The 22,340-nt window shown below is 48.9% G+C and overlaps 1 protein-coding gene across 9 annotated transcripts in view; it reads left to right on the plus strand.

The window, feature by feature from the left end:
* The window catches only part of LOC144772708 (uncharacterized), a 1,708,106-nt gene that overhangs the window by 833,183 nt on the left and 852,583 nt on the right, over nt 1–22,340 (plus strand). For all 9 annotated transcript variants that reach the window (XM_078657210.1, XM_078657211.1, XM_078657206.1 and 6 more), the window contains one exon: nt 7,044–7,071. In XM_078657210.1, coding sequence (XP_078513336.1) covers nt 7,044–7,071 — 28 coding nt within the window. The remainder of the gene's footprint in view (nt 1–7,043; nt 7,072–22,340) is intronic.

Raw genomic sequence — 22,340 nt, forward strand, 5'->3', positions numbered from 1 at the left:
TATCGTGAGTGGGTCGAAGGACATCCCTTGGTCTGTGCGGTGGATGAGGAGCTGGGGCCCCCTGGAGACTGTAGCTGCGCTTGGAGAGGGGCTCGACGCATTGCTTTGCTGCCCACCTGCTATTTGGGGCCTACATAGCTTCTCTTTGGATATTGCATTGGCAGGGGCGCTGGAGGCGGGAGCGGGATCCTTGCTTTTATGACCCCTTAGCTTGAAGTGCTCTGCGGGGCCCTTGGGGAGTTCGCACTTCAGTCCTGGCTGGATGCATACCCTGCTGTTGTGGACCTAGGAAGAGGCCCTCTAAGTGTGTAGGGGCCGGAGCTGGGGCTGAGGGGCCAAAAGAGGGAAGGAAGGGCCTCCTGATCACCCGCTTGTGCCTGGTGGTGTTCCCTACCCGCTCCTGCTTAGCGGCTGAATTTATTTACACAGTTAGATTTAAATCACTATACATTTGGTTGTTGCTCCAGAGGGGGAACGTGCAAAGAAAGTGGTGCTCCAAAGTAAGTGAGTGAATAGGGGAACTTACTCGCAAGGTGAGAAGAATAATAGGGGAAAAGTAGAAGTTTTGGTGTGAGATTGAGCATAAGTATCAATCCTGTTGTCCTGTCCCAAATACTATTTTACATGGTCTATTTACAATGGTTTAGTACAATCACAGATTTTATTCATCTGTGGCACGTAGTAATGGTAGGTAGATAAGAGGGTCCAGGTACATAAGGGTTGTCGATGTTTCGACTCGACTTGTGGCATACAGGATGTTTGAACCTTGCCTGCGAGTCTTCCTCAGGACAGAATGAATGGGAGAGGGGACGGGGCAAGAGTAAATGTGGAATGAAGTTAAGCAATGTTTCTAATCATGGGAAATTTTCCTAAATATGTATTGACAAAAAATATGAGATTAAAAATTGATTTATTCTGGACTAAACAATTTGTCTGGAGACTTACTGTTTAGATCAGTAGGCTGAGTGGTCAACGCAGAACTTTGTAGAAATTAGGTGGCAATATTGGTGCTCGTTTTGGTTTTTCCTATAAGTGAGGCTTGTCCTTATTGCCCGTGAGCCCAGACCCAGTTTTGGTTACGATGAGGATATATGTGGCACCAGTAGTAACTCATCTAATACAGTAGCAATATTCAAGCAGCCTTCTGTTGCCCAATCTAATTTAGCAATATCCACTGCACTAACCGGTCGCAACTACAATACTATGCATCACTATGCAATCATGGCGGTTCCGGTTACATCAAGAACCAGAATTATTATATGGTCCATTCCTCCGACCGCGACTGCAAATTGCCTAAGGACCGACAAGTCTGTTCTCACTGCTCATTAGTATGCGCCTCGAGCACTGCTGGTGAGGACGCATATTACGGAGACGCGCCATTCCGACGCTGTCTCTCGTATTCCAAACAGACGCAGGTGACCAGGTGAGCTTCTCAACCCGCCGCCCTTTCTCCCTTAGGGCTCCAAGTGGGTTTTTAGACAGGGGTCCCTCCGCCATCACTCTTGCACACACTAGGCGTACCCTTAATTGATGTTACGCTACGCCTTGGATGGCCGCAATTCCAAACTTAGACTCAACCCACAAATGATTTTCTAACTGCTGTTCAATTATTGGCATGGGGCATTCTAGCTACCGTTTCCGTTTCAATAAGTCTCCATTTGTACTAGTTGCCTTGGTAATTGTTAGCTATGGAAATGCTATGTGATTTACAGACACTGGGCCCACTTAGTTTACCACTAACATCAGATGCTTCATTTTAATCGTTTTAACCCACATACCTAGTTATTAGGTTGGATATGACATATGCATATCTACTCAGACTGTGACTATTATTATTTCAGAAAACAGCCTATTGAGTTGCTCTAGCGGACTGACCCTGGATGGGCTTCCAGCTATAACTTTTACTGCCAAGAGACTCGGCATTGTCCGCACACGGATAGGAGCTGGTAAGCGCAATTGGATGTGAGAGTTTAATTAAGCTCTAGTATGTTTTACCCAAATCATGCACTGATAGCACCCTTTGTTCCCCCACCAGATAAGGTACAATCAACCAGGGTTTGGTTGCCCCCGTCCCCTCTCCCATTCATTCCGTCCTGAGGAAGACTCGCAGGCAAGGTTCAAACATCCCGCATGCCACAAGTCGAGTTGAAACGTCGACAACCCTTATGTACCTGGACCCTCTTATCTACCTACCATTACTACGTGCCACAGATGAATACAATCTGTGATTGTACTAAACCATTGTAAATAGACCATGTAAAATAGTATTTGGGACAGGACAACAGGATTGATACTTATGATCAATCTCACACCAAAACTTCTACTTTTCCCCTATAATTCTTCTAACCTCGGAAATAAGTTCCCCTATTCACTCACTTACTTTGGAGCACCCCTTTCTTTGCACGTTCCCCCTCTGGAGCAACCACCAAATGTATAGTGATTTAAATCTAACTGTGTAAATAAATTCAGCTTTGTTACATAGAAATTGATATCTCTGCACATCCTATTGCAATTAAATTGTAAATAATATCGACCCATAGAGAGCGCAAATTGAGTATTTGCGCATAGAATTGTCGAATTTTTTGATTAACTCTGACATGTTGAAATGTTTAGTTTGAGGACCATTTTTTGTCTATATTGAATGCTACCCAGGTCCACAAACTCGTAATGGGAAACCCCTACCTGTAATGCCAAACACAACTTCGGCCACATCTATTGCGGCTGTGCAACTCCTTCACTGATACAGACGGACCGTCGTCCGACATGGTTATGGCAGAGATAGCGCTCATTCCTAAGCCAGGGAGGGACCCCACGCTTTGTGCATCCTACATACCCATAGCCTTGCTAAATACTGACCGTAAAATTTATACTAAACTGCTTGCGAAACGCCTAGATTCCCACTTGCCGGGACTAGTAGGGCCGGATCAAGTTGGCTTCATCCGCATTTGGCAGGGGGTGGATAATGTCCGTAGAATTGCGCACTTAGTGGGAAAAGCACACAACTGGAATATACCGGCCTGCCTCCTGTCACTGGTCGTGGAGAAGGCATTTGACCGGGTGGACTGGGCTTTTTTTTGGGCGGTTCTGCAAAAGATCGGGCTTGGGTAGAACATGGTTACTAGGGTCATGGCACCATATCTCGCCCTGCAAGCCAGGATTAGGGTAAATGGGCAGCTCACGGTACCCTTCTCTATCTTAAAGGGTACTAGGCAGGGGTGCCCCCTCTCACCCTTGTTGTTTGCCCTTGTGGTGGACCCCTATCGGCGCTGATCCGGCAGGCGTCAGGTATCCAATGTATCCTCCTTGGAAGACGTGAGAACAAGGTGGCGCTCTTTGCGGATGATCTTATCCTAAACTGGCGGGAGTGTAGAAAGGGGGTCCTAGAAGAGCTATGGAGGTGGAAGCCCTTGACGATGTCCTGGTTGGGCAGAGTCAATGCCATTAAGATGTCGATCCTCCCAAAATGTTATATTTATTTCAATGCCTACCCACACCTATTTCGTTGCATCATATACAAGGCCTCCAACGCAAACTTACAGCCTTTATTTGGGGCGGGAATCAGCCATGTTTTTCTCAAAATCTTCTTATGTCGCTGCAAGATAGGGGAGGGCTGACCTATCCCAACCTCGTGGATTACTATTGGGCCTCGCACCTTCGTTTCGCAGTGGAATGGACGACGACTGAGAGTGAGAAGGTATGGCTGCATAAGGATCGGGTGGTGACTGGGCAAACCATCTGGGATCTTACATGGCTTCATCGGGCGGCCCACTCTAGGAGTGCATATATAGCGGTGCCCACCAGAACTGTTCTGGATAAATGGGATAAGGTGGCTGAGCGCAGAGGTCTCACGACGTTCCCCTTGCCGCATACCCCTCTGGAGGGGAATCCGCTATTCCCGCCGGCCCATCGCACACACGCCTTTGCTACGTGGGCGCAAGGGGGATGCAGGGTGATCTGTATGAGGGGGGCGCGCTCAAGACCTTTGCCCAATGTAGAGAGGAGTTTCGCGTCCCACCGGAGGCGGGATTACAATACTCCCAGCTGCGACACTGGGTATCCGGGAGGGAGATGCAACAGGCGGCTACTCGCGCCTTCACCCCCTTTGAGCGGCTGGTCCATTCTTTTGATGAATTCAAGGGGCTGATATTTCGGATCTATCAGATCCTGCAGCACCCACCTGCAACGCCCTCCCGACCGTACCAACGGCAATGGCAGTCGACGTCCAATGCGGAAATTACGCCCTCGCAGTGGTGCCGGTTATGGCAGGATATCCCCAAAATCTATCGCTGTATTTCGCAGCGGGAGAATGCGTATACAATTATGACGCAATGGTATTATACGCCCCTGCGTTTGCATAAGATGTTTCCTGCGTCTTCTCCCCTGTGTTGGAGGTGTCTGACTGCATCTGGGGATTTCGTTCATGTTTGGTGGGCATGTTCATCTTTGACCCTGTTCTGGAAAGAGGTCCTTAGCCACATTAAAGGGGTATTGGGGTTCCGTCTGCCTGAGGCCACAAGCAGGATTCTATTGGGCATCAAACCTGCTAGCCTGAAGGCACCCACCCGGAGTGATTGGATTCTGACGCTTCATATGGTAGGGGCGGCTAAACAGCTCATAGCCTTATACTGAAAAAAAACAGAAGCCCCCCCAGTTGCTGCCTGGTTTGTGCGTTTATGGCATGTCATCGCTATGGAACTCTTTGCAGCACGGCTGCAAGTGCGCAATACCCATTTTAAGGCTGTCTGGCAACCTCTGATTAAATATCTATCTGCAGTCGAGCGTGCGCGCCACATGCCTACCAAACTTAGGATGCTGCGCCTCTTTGAGGATGCTATTGTTCCACCTGAACCTGGTAGATTGTTTCCGTAGCCACATTGCTTGCTTCCTTAAGTCACCCTTTGGAAACGGGACATTGCCTGCATATGTGTCAACATACGTTCTCCCCCCGCCCGCACACACCACTCCTATCCTTGCTGTTCTGTCTTCTCTTTTTTCTTATTCTTTCCACTCTTAAGGTTCTAGTGCCTGTCTATGTCTGCCTGTTGTCTTTGGGCCTGTTGCCAGTCTGATACAGTTGTAGATTTTCAGAGGTCTTGCTTCATCCCACGCCCAGATGGTATAACCCTATGCACCATGTTACGAGGTCAGCCCCTCAGGGGTTGTAGGCGAAACGCTGTGTTCCGACTTTCTCCTTGTGGTGGATCCTTATGTCACCAGTGAAACGCCCACTTACGCGGCCGGCACTACATACGGTTGTGGGCTTAACTCTGTGTATAATCGAACCTGTATTCTGTGTTTACGCCTGAAAAATAAAATAGATCTGAAACAAAAAAAAATCACGCAGTCTTCCATATCTTGCCAAACACTTATAAAGCATGTCTTTACAACTTAAAAACTGCCCCAATATGAAAACATTTGTCACTTTTTAAACTATTTGATTTGTTACTATGGGCCAATTTTATTTTGGTGGCAGGGTCTATTTTCTGTCCTAGTCCGACCCTTGGGTTGTGGAATGACGAATCTAATTAATAACTAGGGGCCTCATCATGATGCCTTAAAATATCAGCCACCTCAAAAGGATGGGGTCAATTCGGTGAACATGCCCCTTTTTTTTTAACCTCAGCCAAATTGCTGCCTTTTGTTAGGTTTATGTACAATTGGTATCCAACAGATAAAATTATATTGAATTGGTTGTTTACAGTTTGAGTGCACCAATGCGCAGGTGCGAATTTGTGTGTGAGAGATGGCTGTATGTGATTTCTTAGAAAAACGACTTCATAGATTTTCTGAGAACCATTAAATCTAAACTGTTCAATGGAAATTTTCAGAATGAATGGCATTTACATTTTCCTAGAAACCAATTCATAGAAAGTCTTTTTGGTTGAAATTGGCCTTTGAATGCATGTAAATGCAATGGTTGCAGGTCTTAATTTCATAAACATTTTTGCGGAAAAATTTAAATCAGTGCTTTACTTTGTGGACGTTATTTCATATTTATATCTTCCACATTAAAAGACAATTACTTCAGATGCTTTCAATTCTCTGAGCCATGACCACCCGTAAATAACATCCATTGTTGACCCCTCAGAACCCCTAAACACTATTGATTCCTCCCCCATAAAACCCCTCACCACACCTAAACATTACTCTTCCCTGAAACCTAAATGCACTTTCTACCCCACAAATCCACCATCCTTGAACCCTAAAATCACTCACTACCACTAACCACGCCCATTCCTGAACCCTAAAACTACTTTCTTTGCCTTAAACTCCACCCATCCCATACCCCTTAAAACACCTCAGCAGACCCACACTCCATCTTTCCCTAAACTCTAAAAAAAATCCCCGTCCTTAAAAGCCAGCTATCCCTGACCCCTAAGAACTCATAACCCTAAGCTACTCATCCCTGAACCCTAAAAAACCCTTTCTGCATCTAAACTCCACCCATTCCTGAATCCTTAAAACCCCTACAACCCTAAACTCTTTTCCATCCTGAACCCTAAAAACTCTTCACCACCCCAGCAGCTAACCATAATTGAACCATAAAAATCCTCGCCAGCCCTAAACTCCGCCGATCCATGAACCCTAAAACCTCTTGACACCCATACACTCACCCGTCCCGGAAACCTAAAAATACCTCAAACACCTAAACACCACTCATCCGCGAACCCTAAAAACCCCTCACCACTCCTGCACTTTCCCAATCTCTGAACCCTAAAAACCTCATTCTATGCCCTAACATTATTAATTCCTGACCTCTAGGATCCCCCTCATTACCCTAAACATGATCCATCCCGGAGCCCAAAAACTCCACAGGGGTCCTACACTCCACCCAATTTTAATGTATTTTGGATTTTCATTAAAGTTATCTTTCCTTTAAACTGCAAAATGTTCCTTTCATTTTTGATTTTTTTATATTTCCTTCAAATAGTTTTTTAATGATTTGTTTTCCTCCAATGTTGTTTCTATGTTTTTGTTTTTCTGTTATTTCACCTACTACCATGACAGACAAGTAAAATACTTCTCTTTTAATTCTATTTCAGAGACAAGAACTGCAGAATGCACAGAATTGTAAGCCACACAATGTTCTTTCTTTACCTAAATATCAAGGATTTATTCAGCCAATTGATTGGTAATTGAGCCTTCCACCAAAGTATTCACCTCAGTGCCCCACTAGTCACTTCAATGACTAAAGCACGCCCTTATTCTCGTTGACTTACGCAGGTAAAATGAAGAGTGTCTCTTGACTTTAATATATGCATTTTAGGAACGTTTATTCCTCTGAACGAAACCTCAATTTATCTCCTAAAATGAGTTTTGGCCTCAGTTGTTAGTAAAATACCCTTTCCTTTAACCAGCACCTACGAGTTAATGAGTCATAAGAATTGTTCCAATGTATAACTTTCATACGGTGCGGTGATCCTTCTCAGTTAAAAAAGAGGGTGCAATGGTGCAATGCAGGTGTTCAACAAAGGTTTCTTGACAGTATACTACCTATTGCTTTGCGAATGTGCCAAGAATTAAAGTACGAGTTACTTATCTTCGGTAAAGATGTATCTGGTAGAGACGATTCTAGCCGCAGATTCCTTCATGTAGAATTATCCCCAGGCTTGAGAATGGATCCGGAAACTTTTTGCCACAGCATACGGGAGCGGGACGGTATCACATGACTCCGAATAGGCATCATCCGCGTACGTGACCTCAGCGAGGTCACGTAAGCCCTGCACCTGCGCGCCTACGTCAGTTTTCTCCAGAGAACTTTTAAGCAACACATCGCGGAGCCACCAGATAAAAGCTGTGGGAGTATGGGAACAGTGTGCGAAAGAGTAGAAAAGAGGACAACACCATAAGAAACAGTGCAACACTGCAGTGTCCAAAGGCAGGGACAGAAGAAGAACACAGCAGAAACCTGACCAACCACCGTACTAGTACATAGACAACCACCCCTCCCGTCCCCTGTATACAAGGAACATGCGTAAAGGGTCATGACACATGTGGCAGGCCTGCAAACCCCTATGCAGAAACAAGAAGGGGAGCCAGTCCCAAAATGGACAGGAACAACGAACCGCAAAGCTACCCCGGCATAAAGCGCAACCGCCCCCCAAGGAACAAGGGCAAGGCATGACCAGCCGACCCCAACTCAGAGGTTAGCAGAGGGGCTAGGACCCCCAGTAGCAAAAGGAAGGGAAGCAAGCCAGAGGGAGGGAAGAGAGGGGAGGCAGAGATTGGAATGCCAACCGCCCCAACCTGGAGCAGCCAGAGCAGCGGTGTACAGGAACACCATAACTCCATCCTCCGAAGAACCAAAGAGGAAGAATGAACAGCAACAAGACGGACCACCCCTCAAGAGCCAGGAGACACTCACAAGAGACAAAGCCCCCTATCGGGAGGCGAACACCGAAGACCAACCCAAGGGTCCTTGCAGAACGGGGAGGAAGGGCGGGCCGTGAAAGAATCTGCGGCTGGAATCGTCTCTACCAGATACATCCTTACTGAAGGTAAGTAACTCGTACATCTGATAGAGACTTCTACCCGCAGATTCCTTCACGTAGAATAGATCCCCAAGCACTACCCACAGGAAAGGAGGGTCTGCAAAAGGACCTCACCAGCCATGACAGGACAGAGGGTCTTACAGGGGACCAGACCTGCGGACCGGGCAAGTAACTCAGTCCCTAAAAGGCAAGAGAAGCCCACACAAGCCGCACACCATCGACCCCAGAGGAATGGAGGAAGAAGAATGAAGAAGAAGAAGAGGAGGCCCTCCCACTCACGATAGAGGAACCAAGGACTAGGCCAGAGAGGCCGAAGTACCCTACACTCCTCCAAGGCAATAAAGCTTCCACCCTAGCCAGGGGTAGAGCTCAGAGGGCCCAAGGAAACAAGGGAAAAGAAGGCGAGTCTCCCCAGATGGAAGACAACAGGCCAGCGAGAGCAGCGCCAACAGCCATAAGCCGCCAGAAGCAAGAAAAAACCAGCCCAGGGCCCCAGGAAGACTGGGCGGGCGACGCCTGACAAGGGAGAGTGCAGAAGCATCCCAGCCCGCAGGACAGAGGCAGGGAGGTGAGGAAACGGCCGGACACACCAGCACAAGGGGCCGCGCACACGACAACAAGAAGCAAAGCAACATACAGAAACGCCATGGAGAACAGGCACCCAAGGGCCACCAGAACTCCTCAGCAGAGCACAAGCTATATAACAGCTACCACTACCCCATATAGGGTACGTTAAGTCCCAAGACATGGGAACCCTCTTTGGAAGAACTTCTGCAGCAGAGGAAAAAACAAAGGATCACAGAGAAACCCCCCCACGAAAGGCTTGACAGGCTTGACAGGCTTGACAAAAGCATAAAACAGAAGGCCTAATCTCAGGGCCAAGTCTGTGCAAGAATTCCAGCAAAAAACACACACAGTGAACAAAGGGCCATCCAGCAGCCAACAATGCCAAGTCCCAGCACGGAGGACTCAATGGCCAGAAAACACACTTTACAGTAAGAGTGACCGTCCCAAGAAGGTCCAGAATTAGCTCAACTCAGCAGTCACTGAGGAGGGGAAGGAGGAGGCGGAGGAGGAGGATAAGGCGGGGGAGGGGGACAGAACCCTGCCAGGAACCTTTGGATAGCGGAGTCAGCCAGGGCATGGAACAACAGGCTACCATCAAACGGAAGATGAATGAGCCGCTCCCGAATATTTTCGGGGAACACGCCATCCCGAAGCCAAGCATGGTGACATAGAGCGACTGAGGAAGCCATGGCCCGGCCGAGCACCTCCGAGATGTCCAGAGCTGAGCGGAAAATAAATGCCGCCAGCTCCTGGCCATCCAACGCATGATGCCATAAGTCCACCTGAACAGTCTCCGGGGAAGCTGCGGATCCCAGAGACTCAGCCGAGTCCCACAAACAGGAGGAGACCCTAGCCAGTACACACAAGGTGTTAAGGGCCCGCAGGGCAGCGTTGGCCGAGGTGAACATGTTGCGACCCCAGGAGTCCAGCCAGAGGGCCTCCAGTGACAGCGGAGTCAACAGTGGCGGCAGGGAAGGAAAAGCAGTCCGCAAACATAGACTGGTGGCAAAGGGGTGTAAGGAAAGACATGCCGGTCACGCGGCGCCGGAAGGTGCTGGTGCAGAAGATGTTGAGGCACCGGATCCCCTAAGGCAGGACGCCTCCAAGCCCCTGCCAGGGAAGAAAGGAGCGAACCCTCAATGGGAAGAAAGATTTCCCTCCCACCAGAGCCCTGGTGGAGAACCTCCAAGAGATGGTCCACCGGGAAGTGAGCAACCGGGTCACCCATGCGGAGAATGCCCACAGCCGTGAACACCACGTGAGCGAAGGCCGCACCCACCCCCATAGGGCCCCGCGGTGGAGAGAGCAGCTCCTCCATGGCCGATGGCTGCAAACTAAGGCGGCCGTCCCCGAAGCCAAGCGGGAAAGGCAAAGGCCTGACATGTAAGGTAGAAGGAACCGAAGAATGGGGGACCTGCCACTCCTCCGACGAGGGAAACAGCCATTACAACGTAGGCTTTACACCGCGTTACGATTACGACGCAGCCACCACAATGCAAGTCGTTACAACGACTTGCACTGGATGGCCCTATATACTAAGGAATAGTATGATTTACAATTCCAACACCTTCCCTACTGTTACGTAGGCTGGAGTTGGAATAGTAAATCATACTATTCCTAAATCCAGCGCCTACAGCGCAAGTCGTTGTAACGACTTGCGTTGTGAGGGATGCGTTGTAATGGTAGCGCGGTGTAAAGCCTGCGTTGTCATGACATACATTCCTCGGACGAACACCTCTGCCTCAGAAATGGCAGGGAGCCGCCCTTCATCGACACCAGAGAAAAAGGCACCACATGGCGACCAGTCTCCGGGGAGGACAACACCAATATACAGCCGGCCTCCGGAGAAGAAGGAGCATCCAAAGACGAATCCGCAGCACGACCCCTGCACGGAGACGCAGAGTCCGCCGCCTGAGGCAGGACATCGACACCATCCGGCGTCACCGGACAGGGCTCCTCCAAGTCACATCGCTCCGGGGACCCGAGTGGAGGCTGAGCTGAACTGGCCAAGGGCGGCGCCGGAACGACACCGACTTGACCTCCCCCGAGGGAGCCGCCTGCGTGGAGGAACGAGGGGGGCCTGTGGAGTGACACGAAGCCCTCTGCCAGCCTCGGCCCAGAATGTGGCGGAGGTGGCCCGGCAACCCATGTGGCGGCGCCAGGGTCAATTCAACATCTGACTCGCCCTCTGACGAGGCAGCCGCCTGCGGGGAGGGACGAGAGGGGCCTAGAGAGGGACGAGGGGTCACCACCCAGCCTCAACCCGAAGCGGGACGAAGAGGGTCCACCGACCCCTGTGGCGCCACCCGGTCCAGCCGCTGCCTGCGCCATAGCGGCGTCACCTCTGCCTTAGGCAGGACCACCTTGTCAAAGGACCGAGAGGGGCTCGGGGATGCAACCCGAGCCCCGGCGATCTCCCACAACACCACAGGGACTTCCGCAGGAGTTTGCAGCAAGGCAAAGGCGCCGTGGTCTAAAGGAGGGACCCCTGAGAGGCCACACCCCAACAGTACCACATCCTCTAAGCCTGGATCCGAGCCAGTCAGCACCGGGGCCGGAGCCGTCGGCGGCGCAGCAGAAGGCCCCGCTCAAGGCAAGGGATCCACTGATGCCCCAGGAGGGGAAGGAGGAGCACTGCAAAGCCGCCACGTATGCCTCCCTCTAGACTCTCAACACCACATCACCGGGAAACGGTGGATAGGACGACACACAGGCTACATCACCCGTGGAGAACCCACATCCCCGGACACCAACTTCCGGGGACAAACTGCGACACTTACCCCACCGGGGAGCGACGCTCACGTGACATCGGAGAAGGGCGAGGACGACGACCACGGCCGTATCTGAAGCCGTCTGCCGAAGCTGACAAAGGGGAGGACGCCGATCTGGAGAGACGCACCGACAGGAGTATCATCCGGTGCTCCCGCCGCGACTTCGGCTTCAACTGTTGGCACGCCTCACAATCAGTGGTGCCGTGATCCTCCCCTAAACACCACATACAAAAGAAGTGATGGTCCATCGCCGACATAAGATGCCCACACGACGTGCAAGTCTTGAAGCCCGAAGGCATTTGCACTCTGTTCCACCCAAAAGAAGAGATAATGGGAAGAAAAAAGGGCCCCATACAGGCTCGTAGCAAGCACCATATCCACGTTGCATGCGGAAATGAAAAAAACTGATGTAGGCGCGCCAGGGCGGGGCTTATGTGACCTCAATGATGTCACGTACATGGACGATGCCTGGGCAGAGTCGCATGATGCTGCCCCGCCCCCGGGGCAGGGATGCTGTGGCAAAAAGTTTCTGGATCCAGTCTGGGGATAATTCTACGTGAAGGAATCTGCGGCTAGTAGTCTCTATCACATAGGCTATTTATGCAAACTATTGGAAGCTCTATCTGACAGGCAGTTAAGAATTCTGCTTTTCCTGGGATAGGGTTGCCTTGAGTTCGTCTTTGCTCTGCACAAGGCATTATTTTTAATTTACCCTTGCTTTTCTGCTACATATTATATTATTTACACTTTTATCCTATTGTTCTTTTTTATTCACTTTCTTACGGCATTATATTTTCTATTTTACTTTTTTATATTAAAAATAGGAAAAACGATGCTCTAATGTTGTTACCTTATTTACTTTATAATTACTTGGAATGGATTTTCATTTTATTTAAATTACAATTAGACAAGAGCAATAATAATGCAAAAATACATAACAATTAAAGTGAACCTGATTTTTTTTTAACGGTAAAATAAGAGTCATCGTTTTTGGAAAAATACACATAAATGTGTAAACATAGAATTATATTAGAAATAGGGACTGTCCTTGTGCAAACATAAAACCTATACATGCAAACTAAATATCACGGCTAGATTCACAAAGGACTTTTGGCTGATGTGCGTCTGCATAACATTCAGAAAGATGGCTTTGAAGATGTACATTCATTTTCTCCTACATAATACTGTACCATATACATAATACTACAAGGGATGGAATCCCATGCATGTGGCAGCCACTGAGAAAATTGGGCATGTTTGCTGTAGGGAGCTGTTTTTTTATGTAGTGATGCCATTGTAAGGGCACACCCTGCAAAAAGTCCACACAACCCTTATTGGTTTAGAGGGCTTACTTTAATAATCCCAAGTGGTCTATTTGTGATTGTGTGGTCGAGCAGCTTAGGTTTATCATAGAGGAGTGTTAAGCATTTGCTGTACACACACAGTCAACAAATGGTTCACACACTTAATAAGAAATCTGAAACTAATATATGAAAACAAGCATTTGCAATGCAATAGATCTCGCAGTAGTGAAAGTTTGAGCTATTGGCGCTGCAAATGATAATGTTCGTTAGATTTTTCTTTTTGTAAAACAATATCCCAGCAGTAGCATAAGTAATTAAAGAAATTCCACAAAGCAAGGAAAGGGTGCGGTACCAAAGGCTGTTACCAGTATCCCTGTGAAGTTGTAAAGAGACCTCAATTAGCCACATAAAGTACTGTACCCTTAATTGAATTGTTAAAAAAGATTCTAGCTGAGCCTACTTTTCCATGTGTTATTATTGGAAGTGAGATGCTAAATAAACACCAATGGTGCAAATTCAAAGTAACAAAAATCTGTGGGGAGGGGAACTCGAGTGCTACTCGGTGGTATTGTGTGGTGTGGAGTGTAATTATTTGTCCTTGTGCAGCGTGGCATGTAATTGTGTGGTGCGGAATTGTGTGGAGTGTGTGGAGTGGAATTGTGTGGCATTGTGTAGAATTAGCCAAACTTGTTTAATTTTGTGATATAGAGTGAAACTGTGTAAAAGCTTGTGTTATGAAATGGAATTTCATGGACTTGAATTGTGTGGCGAGGATTGGAGAGTAGTGGATGGGTATTGTGTGTAGTGAAGGGAAATGGTATGGAACTTTGTACAGTGCAGTGGGGTTGAAAGGTGTGGCATTGTGTGGAGCGAAGTGCAATTGTGTGGCATTGTTTGGCGTGGAGGGTAATTGTGTCACATTGTGTTGCATTGAGTGTAATTATATGACATTGTGAGGCGTGGAGTGGAATCATGTGGTGTGGAGTGGATTTGTGTGGCATGGAATTGTGTGGCACTGTATGGCATGGAGTGGAATTGTTTGGCACTGTGCGGTATGGAGTAGAATTCTGTGGCACTGTGTGGAGTGAAGTGGAATTGTGTTGCATTGATTGGAGTTGATTGAGGTGTATCGAAGTGGGGTGGCTTTATGTTGAGTGGAATTGTAACGCATTGTGTGGATTGGAGTTGAATTGTGTGGCATAAGAGACAAAGATGTGCAGCAAAGGCACTGCTTGCACACATACCAACTATATTCCTATACAAGCATATATCCCAAGCATATACCACATGCGCAGCTCCTACTGATAAAGGCAGATAATAAGATGTTCCATGAAAGCCTGCAAGTCTATCTCCAGTGCATGAATCTGGAGCTGGAAGAAAAAGTGGTTCCAATCGCCCCCACCGCTTCCTTGTACCAGGCTATGCCCTTCAGAGTGAAGTAAGTGTCATGACAGAAGGAATTCCCCTAAAACATCTCAACCAAATACACAGAATTCCCTGCTGGCACTGCGAGGGGGCCACAAAACACTGTGATAAACAAAGTATGTGGATGAGTGCATGTGATCGAGGAAACATGTGTAGTGCAAAGAAAGTACTGGTAGTGCTTAATGTTTTCAGATAACTGGCATCCGTGCTTATTTTGGGAATGTATGCATCATCATACTTCGACCCACAGTAAATGAGAGAGAGTGTGAGGCAGAAAAGGGAGAATGAAGAAGGAAGAGAAAAATAGCTAAGCAGTGACAAAAGAATAAAGAAGGGGTGAAGGTCATGAAATCAACATCTTGCAGCAGCCTCGTGTTCGGCAACCCCAACATTGGGCATGGCCTGCGGGGTGACAAAAAAACCTCTGGAGCCAGCATCCCTCCTCTATTTATACAATAAATTGAGAAGGAGTGGGTGGGAGGGGGGGGTAGTAGGATCATGTAGCATTACGGCCGGAGCTGCTGACTCCGAAACATGGGGAACCAAGTTTCTGCATCCGCTCAACATCTTGTGATTCTTGGTAAATCAGCTATTCTCAAGGAGCTACGCTAGCAACCAAGATGGCCGCATAAGCTCCCGGCTCCGTCGGCCTCCGTCGCTGGCGGACCTATCCTGAACTTCATCCTGACCTTCCGCCAAACTCCTGTGTGTCCGAATCGTTGCTGAGCCCAGGGGGGCAATCCCGGAGTTTTTATCGCTTTTATCGATGAAGTTACACCGTCTTCATTTTCAGGCCTACTCCAGTGTGTGAGCCGGGGCCTCGAGTACTGACCCAGCCGGATTTCAGTTGAACAACATCGGCCGCGGGTACCCGGTGGAGTCCGGTCTCACCGGAGTGGACCATATTCTCGATCCTGGTGGTGGTCTCTGGTCCCGGCGAATACTAGGCAGACGGCGCCGAGACGTGGTTGCTGCGGTGGGTGGGGGGCCGGATCCCCGGACCCTGCTGTAGTCCTCGGGGTCCGCGGGTGGGGCCCCCGCTCTCGGCGGCGGTGTACAGAGCGCCAAGCCTCTAAGTCGCCGGTCGTCTCCGTCCACCCGCTCCTGTTGGATTCCCCGGAGAGGCCGGCCTCCGGGGTTGAGGACCTGCTTTGTTATCGTCTGAGCGGAGATGGATCAGATGATGTGTGGAACGACGCTGGGGACCGTAATGGCCGCCATCGGGGCTCTTCACCAGCAAATGGCGGCTGCTCTCCACAACTTGATTGTGAGCATCGAGATTGTTTGTTTGAGACCGGACTCCAGCCTTGTGTCAGACCTGCAACATACGGTGACCCCCGCGAAGCCTGATCTAACTCGAGAGGAGAACCCCGAACATAATCATACCCTGGTGCCAATTGTATCTGCGCAACTACAGCGGTGCGCTACTGGAGCCCCTGAACAACCAGCAAGATCGGCAAAGTTATCGCCCGCACAGGACTCATTTCTTCCTTCGTTTCTGGAGCCCTCCGTTAATCCTTTTTGGACTGACTTTCGGGCACCTGGTGGACTTCGAAACTTTTTTGACCCTTTCAGACTATATTGATCTCCTTTTTCTACAACGTTTTGACTCTTTTGCTACTATATGGGTCCTACCGGATGGGGTTTGTGCGAAGGGCCAGGGCTGAATTTGACTGTTTGAATTTGGTACCGTGACTATCTTTTGGCTCTGCTGGGTTGTATCGGAGGGAGTGAGGGCCAGATGGAATTCTGATTGTCTGGGTTTGGTACAATGACCATGTGCGAATTGGGATTTGCCGCCTCTGTGGTGCCGGGGGTTGAGCGGGAAGGTCTTTTCTCTTTTGGTGACTCCCCTCTCGGTTTGCTTATTAGTTTGCTTTAACTCGCTTAGTACTACGATGGGGGATGTCTGCTTTTGGCGGGGGTTGGGGGAGTCCGGGAGCCCGTATCGTATTGTAAGACATTTTCTCCTCTGTTTTTTTCCTTCCTTGGGGTGTAGTGTAGGGGGCGACAGGCACGCTGCTAGTGGGGTTAGGTCGTAGCCATCTGCAGGGGTGCAGGGTGGGGGGTTGAGTTTTTTTTTTTTCCTTTCTTTTTTTCTATGACCTTTCTTTTTCCCTTTTCCCTTCTTCACAAGAGATGTGGCATATTCTCCTGAGCCTTGCGTTCCTCATATCTGGGTGTCGAGTGTCCAATCTTCATATCCTGTATACTTGGTGGGCGGGTTCCGATGATGTTTGCTTATGGTTATCTGCATTGTATTGTTTTGACCCAGCTCTAAACTGGTATTGATAATTTCGGATGCCTACAATTGTAATGTATTTCCTCAATTCATTTGCCCGTTCACCACTGTACTATGTTTCACCAAATGATAACCGATATGTACATTTCTACTCTTGTGTTATAATCAATAAAAATATATATAAATTAAAAAAAAAAAAAATCAGCTATTCTCCTTGGTGTCTAAAAGCAATTATGTGAACTTCTAATGTAACTAGTGACCATGTAAACCCTCTCAATACCTTTGAGTTTGGTCGAGTGCGCTTGATAATAAAGATGCCAAAAAAAACAAGAGAGTAAAATCAGGAGGTGAGTCACGAGGAGGCACAACTCGAGGAACTCTGGACAACGACAGCTCTGAGACATGAATATGAAACAGGGAGAGGCCCACTCCGTCCTTGTAAGTATAAAGAAGAAACATAAAAGCGTGCGCACATGTAGAGAAAAGTTATGCGTACGTAAAAATAAAAGTAGTAGTCCCCAGAAAAACATATGTACACCCACAGCGTAACAAAACTGTATTTGGCCGGTGCTCCTGAGCGAAAAATGGAAGTGACGTCTCAGAAGTGCCAACCAATGAGGAGCCAACAAAGCAGAGCGATGCAAGAGTGAACCAACTGCAAGCAGCAGGTGGGATTACGCTCTGTGGACTGATTACAGCATTACTTGCATACAGCGCATGTGCGATGATGCTAGACCTAATAAAGTAGATTTTTTTAACGAATTTAGACAGCAAGATCTTTAGAATAATTTAAGTTCTTTTGGAAATCTTGATTTTAGCAGAAAGCAGTAACACAATTCGAATACCGGTTTTGTGGGATGACCCCCTAACTACAATGTTAAGCTATGGAAGGAAAAACAAATGTAGCAAAACAGTACTTGCAGTCGGGGTTGAGAGGTGCCCATTGGGACTTAAGGTGCTGTGGGGCCAAGTACCACCAGCAGTTTCACTTTAACTGCCCTGGTGTGTCTGGGTGCAGAGGTGCCTGTCGGGATGGCAGCCTTGAGCTCTACTCCGTTAAAGTCAAGAGGACCTGAAACAAAGAAGCTGCAATGGGGGACTTGGGGACAGTGGCAGCTCATCCGCTATGAGCTGCCACTGCTCACTTCAGGTAGCCCACCTTAGGGGTGTGGTTAGCCTGTGGGTGTAACACACCTCCAAAATAACTAACTCTCCATCTGCGCTGTTGCTAAAGGGGCCACAGGGTGGCATTTACCAGGTCTGGGGGAAAGCCAGGGTGGCATATCAAAGGCAGCAAAAGCTTTGAAGCATCTGACCTTGATATGCTAATTTGCTATCCATCCTGCTGGAGGAGGTGGAAAAATCTCCTGCCAAGCAGGCATTGTTCCTGATCTCTGAGAGCGAGGTCTCACCTTTGCAGGGAGTCAGAAACTTGTGTGTGGTGGCAAGCTGGTAGATACCAGCCAACCAACACTCTAAGTGACTAGTAAGGTTACAGGGGGAACTTCTATGGTGCCCTATGAGTGCATGTCTATCTAAATACGGTACTGACATCAGTACAGATTTATTAAGACAAGATGTCTTATACCTAATACCATTATTTTCAATGAAGCCATTATGTAGCAAGATAACTGCAATGATCAGTGCCCAGTCATTCATTTAATATGGCTTTCTGATCACTTGAAATTACCAACAATGGAACTAGGCATCACAGAGCATATCTACTTATTCAGATGTATACATTACATTTCACACAGGGAGTGGACAATGTTGTGTTTTCAGAATGGCTTGCATCATTTCATGCATCCTGCAATGGCAGTCTGCATGCCGTTTGTGTGTGGGTCCATTTGGGTGGCATAATAAAAGTGGCAACACTTAGCCACCTTATTTAGTACCCATGTCCTGGTTACCCGGGCTACCATTTACCAGGCTTTTACAAGGGGGCTAAAGTACTTGCCAATTGGTTACAATCAGCATTGGCATCATTTTAGGGAAAGAGCACTGGCACTGGGACCTGGTTAGCAGGGACCCAGTGTGCGTCCAATCAAAAGCATCAGTACCAGCGAGCAAAAAGCGGGGTTGACCATGTCAAAAAGAGACCTTTTTCTACATTTGCCTTGAGCGGAAATCGAAGACGATGCATGGTGCAAAGGAGCTGAGGCATTGCGGATGCAGATGATGTGTTGGTTCCTGAAGGTGGTAAGAAGTTGTTGGCCCTTTCATGCTCAAGGACATTGTGATGCACAGAGGAGGTGGTGCATCATTTGCTGGTGCAAGGCCTTGGTTTCCTAATAATAATAATAATAATAAACAGTTTATAAAGCGCCTGGTAACACCTTCCCGGTGTGTCCCCGTGCTAGTAAGGAAGAGCTAGACACTTTAGCATAGACAGCCCGCCCCGACGTGCCCCTATAGTACATGGTGTTGATGTTGCATTGATGTCAAGAGCACGATGTGTTGACTCTACTGGGTCAATGTCGAACCGTTGGGTCGAAGATGGTGCATCGGTTGGAAGTCACTAAAGGTCAGGACTGCATAAGAGTTGGAATGGTGCATCACAGACTTCAGTGAGGCAGTGTTTAAAACTCACACAGTGGTGGTTCTTCGGAGGCACTGTGGCAAAGTCGGGTTGCGTTGTAAGTTGTGGTTGATGCGTCACACACTTGTCAGCTGGGACCACGACTTCGGTGCAGCCAGTGGAAATGTTTTGAATTTGCAGGGATGCATTGGGTCCAAAATGCAGCTTTGGAGTAGGTGAGTTGGTTTCTTGGTTGCAGCAGCAAAACTCATTTTCAATGGCTCTGGGCTGGAGTTGGCACCACTTGGCAGAGCAAAAACTCACAGTAGAGGAGCCCAGGTGCTTGTAGCAAGATGCAGGTGAAGTCTTTGTTGTCCTTGAGACTTTAGCAACAGGAGGATAGCTCAAACAAGTGCTTGGAGAAACCTTAGATGCAGGATGGTGAAAGTAAAGTCCAGTCCTCACACTACCAGGCAAGACTCAGCAGGCAACAAGCTAACACAGCAAAGAAGGTAGCAAAGTGGCAGTCCCTCCTGGCAGCACACCAGCTCTTCTTCCTGACAGAATGTCCTCAGTCTAGAAGTGTTCTGAGTACATGGTGTTATAGTTCCAGTACTTGTGCCCATTTTAGCATTTGAAGTAGGGAGATTTAAAAAAAAAAGTCTTTGTAGTGCACAATGCCCTGCCCTTCCTGGCCCTGCCTCTGGACACACTTCCGGGGGGTATGCAGCTCTTTGTGTGGGGACAGACACAGACATGTGCAGGTGCAAATGCCAGCTCCTACCACCCCTCTAGCTCAGGAAGGCTCATTAGCCTAGTGATGGGCCCTCCGGATATGCAGGGCACACCTTAGCTCTTTTCTGTGTGACTGTCTAAACTCACAAAGCCCGACTGTCATCCAACCCAGACGGGTATTCTAGGGACAGACAGAGGCACAGACTGGTTAAGTAAGAAAATGCCACCTTTCTAAATGTTACAAAAGGGGGTGGTGATGGACGGAGCATCTGAACCAATCAAACACTCACACCCGGTCAAAAGATCTTGGTTTAATCCATCACCGTTTGTTGGAAATGGGATCTCTGGCTGGCCAAGGCTTTCGCCAAAGTCAGTCAGAGACCACCACACCCAAGTCAGGGCAAGGGAGTTACACGCCAAGATAACCCCTACTCACCCTCTAGGTAACGTGGCGCGAGCAGCAAGGCTAAACTTGGAGGCGATGTAGGCTAAGTATTTGCGCACGCACCCCAGCAACAACAACCAAAGGCCCACCACAAAGGAAACTCCACACAAGGTTATATAAAAATAGCCTTTGTATTACACCAAAACACATTAGATAAAACACACACTTTACAATGTGCCAGAGGCACGGGCAGAATTTACAAGGGGATATTTACAAGACAGGGCCACCTGGACCACTGTCAGGAATCAGCACTTTTAGAAGTAACAATACAATACTTGTAGGCCTAGAACTTAGAACATAGCCTATCAGACAGTACCTTCCGTCCTGGTTGCACGGGATAATGCGAGTGACCTCCTTAGTAAGCTTGAGCGGGCGACCCAGCGAAGCGGCGCGGCTCAGGGGAGAGCGGCGCTGCTCGAGGCTTGGACGGGCTGCCGGCATGGTACAAGCGTTTCTCTGGGGCGACCAATGTGTGCGGCTCAGAAGAGGAGGGGGGAGGCAGGATGCGGGCGACCTAGCGAAGCGGCGCGGCTCAGGGGAGAGCGGCGCGGCTCGAGGCTTGGACGGGCTGCCGGCACGAGCTGCCGAGGGGAACGAGCGAGGCACACTTCAGCGAGGCCCCAGGGGCCCAGGGAGATCAGACAAGTCCCATCAATTTGGCAGGGAAGGCACCATAGAGTCCACTGGTCCTGGGACTCTGGTCAGGGGGCAAGCTCAGTATCAAGCCCTTGGGATCACTTATAACAGAAGATCACTGTAACACAAAATAGGACATAAAGCACAAAACCAGTACCCACTGGTAACTGGTAAGTCCCCCCTACGCAATCCTAACCACCCTAGGAACAGGTCACGCAGGGAACCAGGACCTTACTAGCACCACCTGCACTAGCAAGAACAACCACCTCAGTATCACAATACACATAGGGGCATAGACCTGGGGACAAAACACATGATGCAGAACCTACATTCAGCGGTGTAAGGAACACATGACGCATCAACACACGTTCAGCGGTGTAAGGAACAGGGCACATAATGTATCAACAACACATTCAGAGGTGCAGAACACAGGGTGCGCAAAACATACTACACATTGTACATTTCCTAACACCCAAAAGCAATAGGACATAGATCATAACAGCATCTAAACCTTTAGCGCAGAACTCACAAAGTCCAGGTTGCGCCACTGCGCCAGAACCTAAACGTAGCAGCTGCCCACTACTTGCTGGGCAGCTGAGGGACAGAACAGGGGGCCTAAACGCTGCAGCTGGCACTAAGTGCTGCGCAGCTGGGGAAAGGCCAGGGATGAAGGAGTGCGCCTCACTCCTAAGTCCACAGTACATGTCCCTAGGGAAAGAAATACCTACACGGTGCAGCTGCCCACTAATTGCTGGGCAGCTGGAAAACAAATCTGCGCCAGGGGCCCTCACTGGCCCCTCAGGAATCAAGACTGAATCCAAACTGCGCAATAGGTTGGAGCCCACCGGCTCTGGAAATACTCATTGCGCACTTTGAGCCCTCCAGGCTCTAGGGACCATGCTGCTGCACACACCACGTGGGAGCCTCGCAGGCCCTGCATAAAGCCAATGCCCCACGGTGGAGCCCTCTTCGTTGGAGTCCCGCCCGGGGGACTCGAAATCGCAAAGTGCCCCAGGAGCCTCTCTGGCTCTAAATACAAAATGCCCAAAATGTGGGAGCGGCCCGCTGCCATCGGGGCCGCTCAGTACATGAGGAGAGGGGCGCTATGCCTTGCAGGCACCCACAACATAGGGCCCCCTTCCCTGGGGCTCTGCAGGGGACACTCAACAACGGTGGAGCGGCCCGCTGCCAGACGGGGCCGCTCT

This window comes from Lissotriton helveticus, chromosome 8 (genome assembly GCF_964261635.1).
Source record: "Lissotriton helveticus chromosome 8, aLisHel1.1, whole genome shotgun sequence".
Classification (NCBI taxonomy): Eukaryota; Metazoa; Chordata; class Amphibia; order Caudata; family Salamandridae; genus Lissotriton; species Lissotriton helveticus.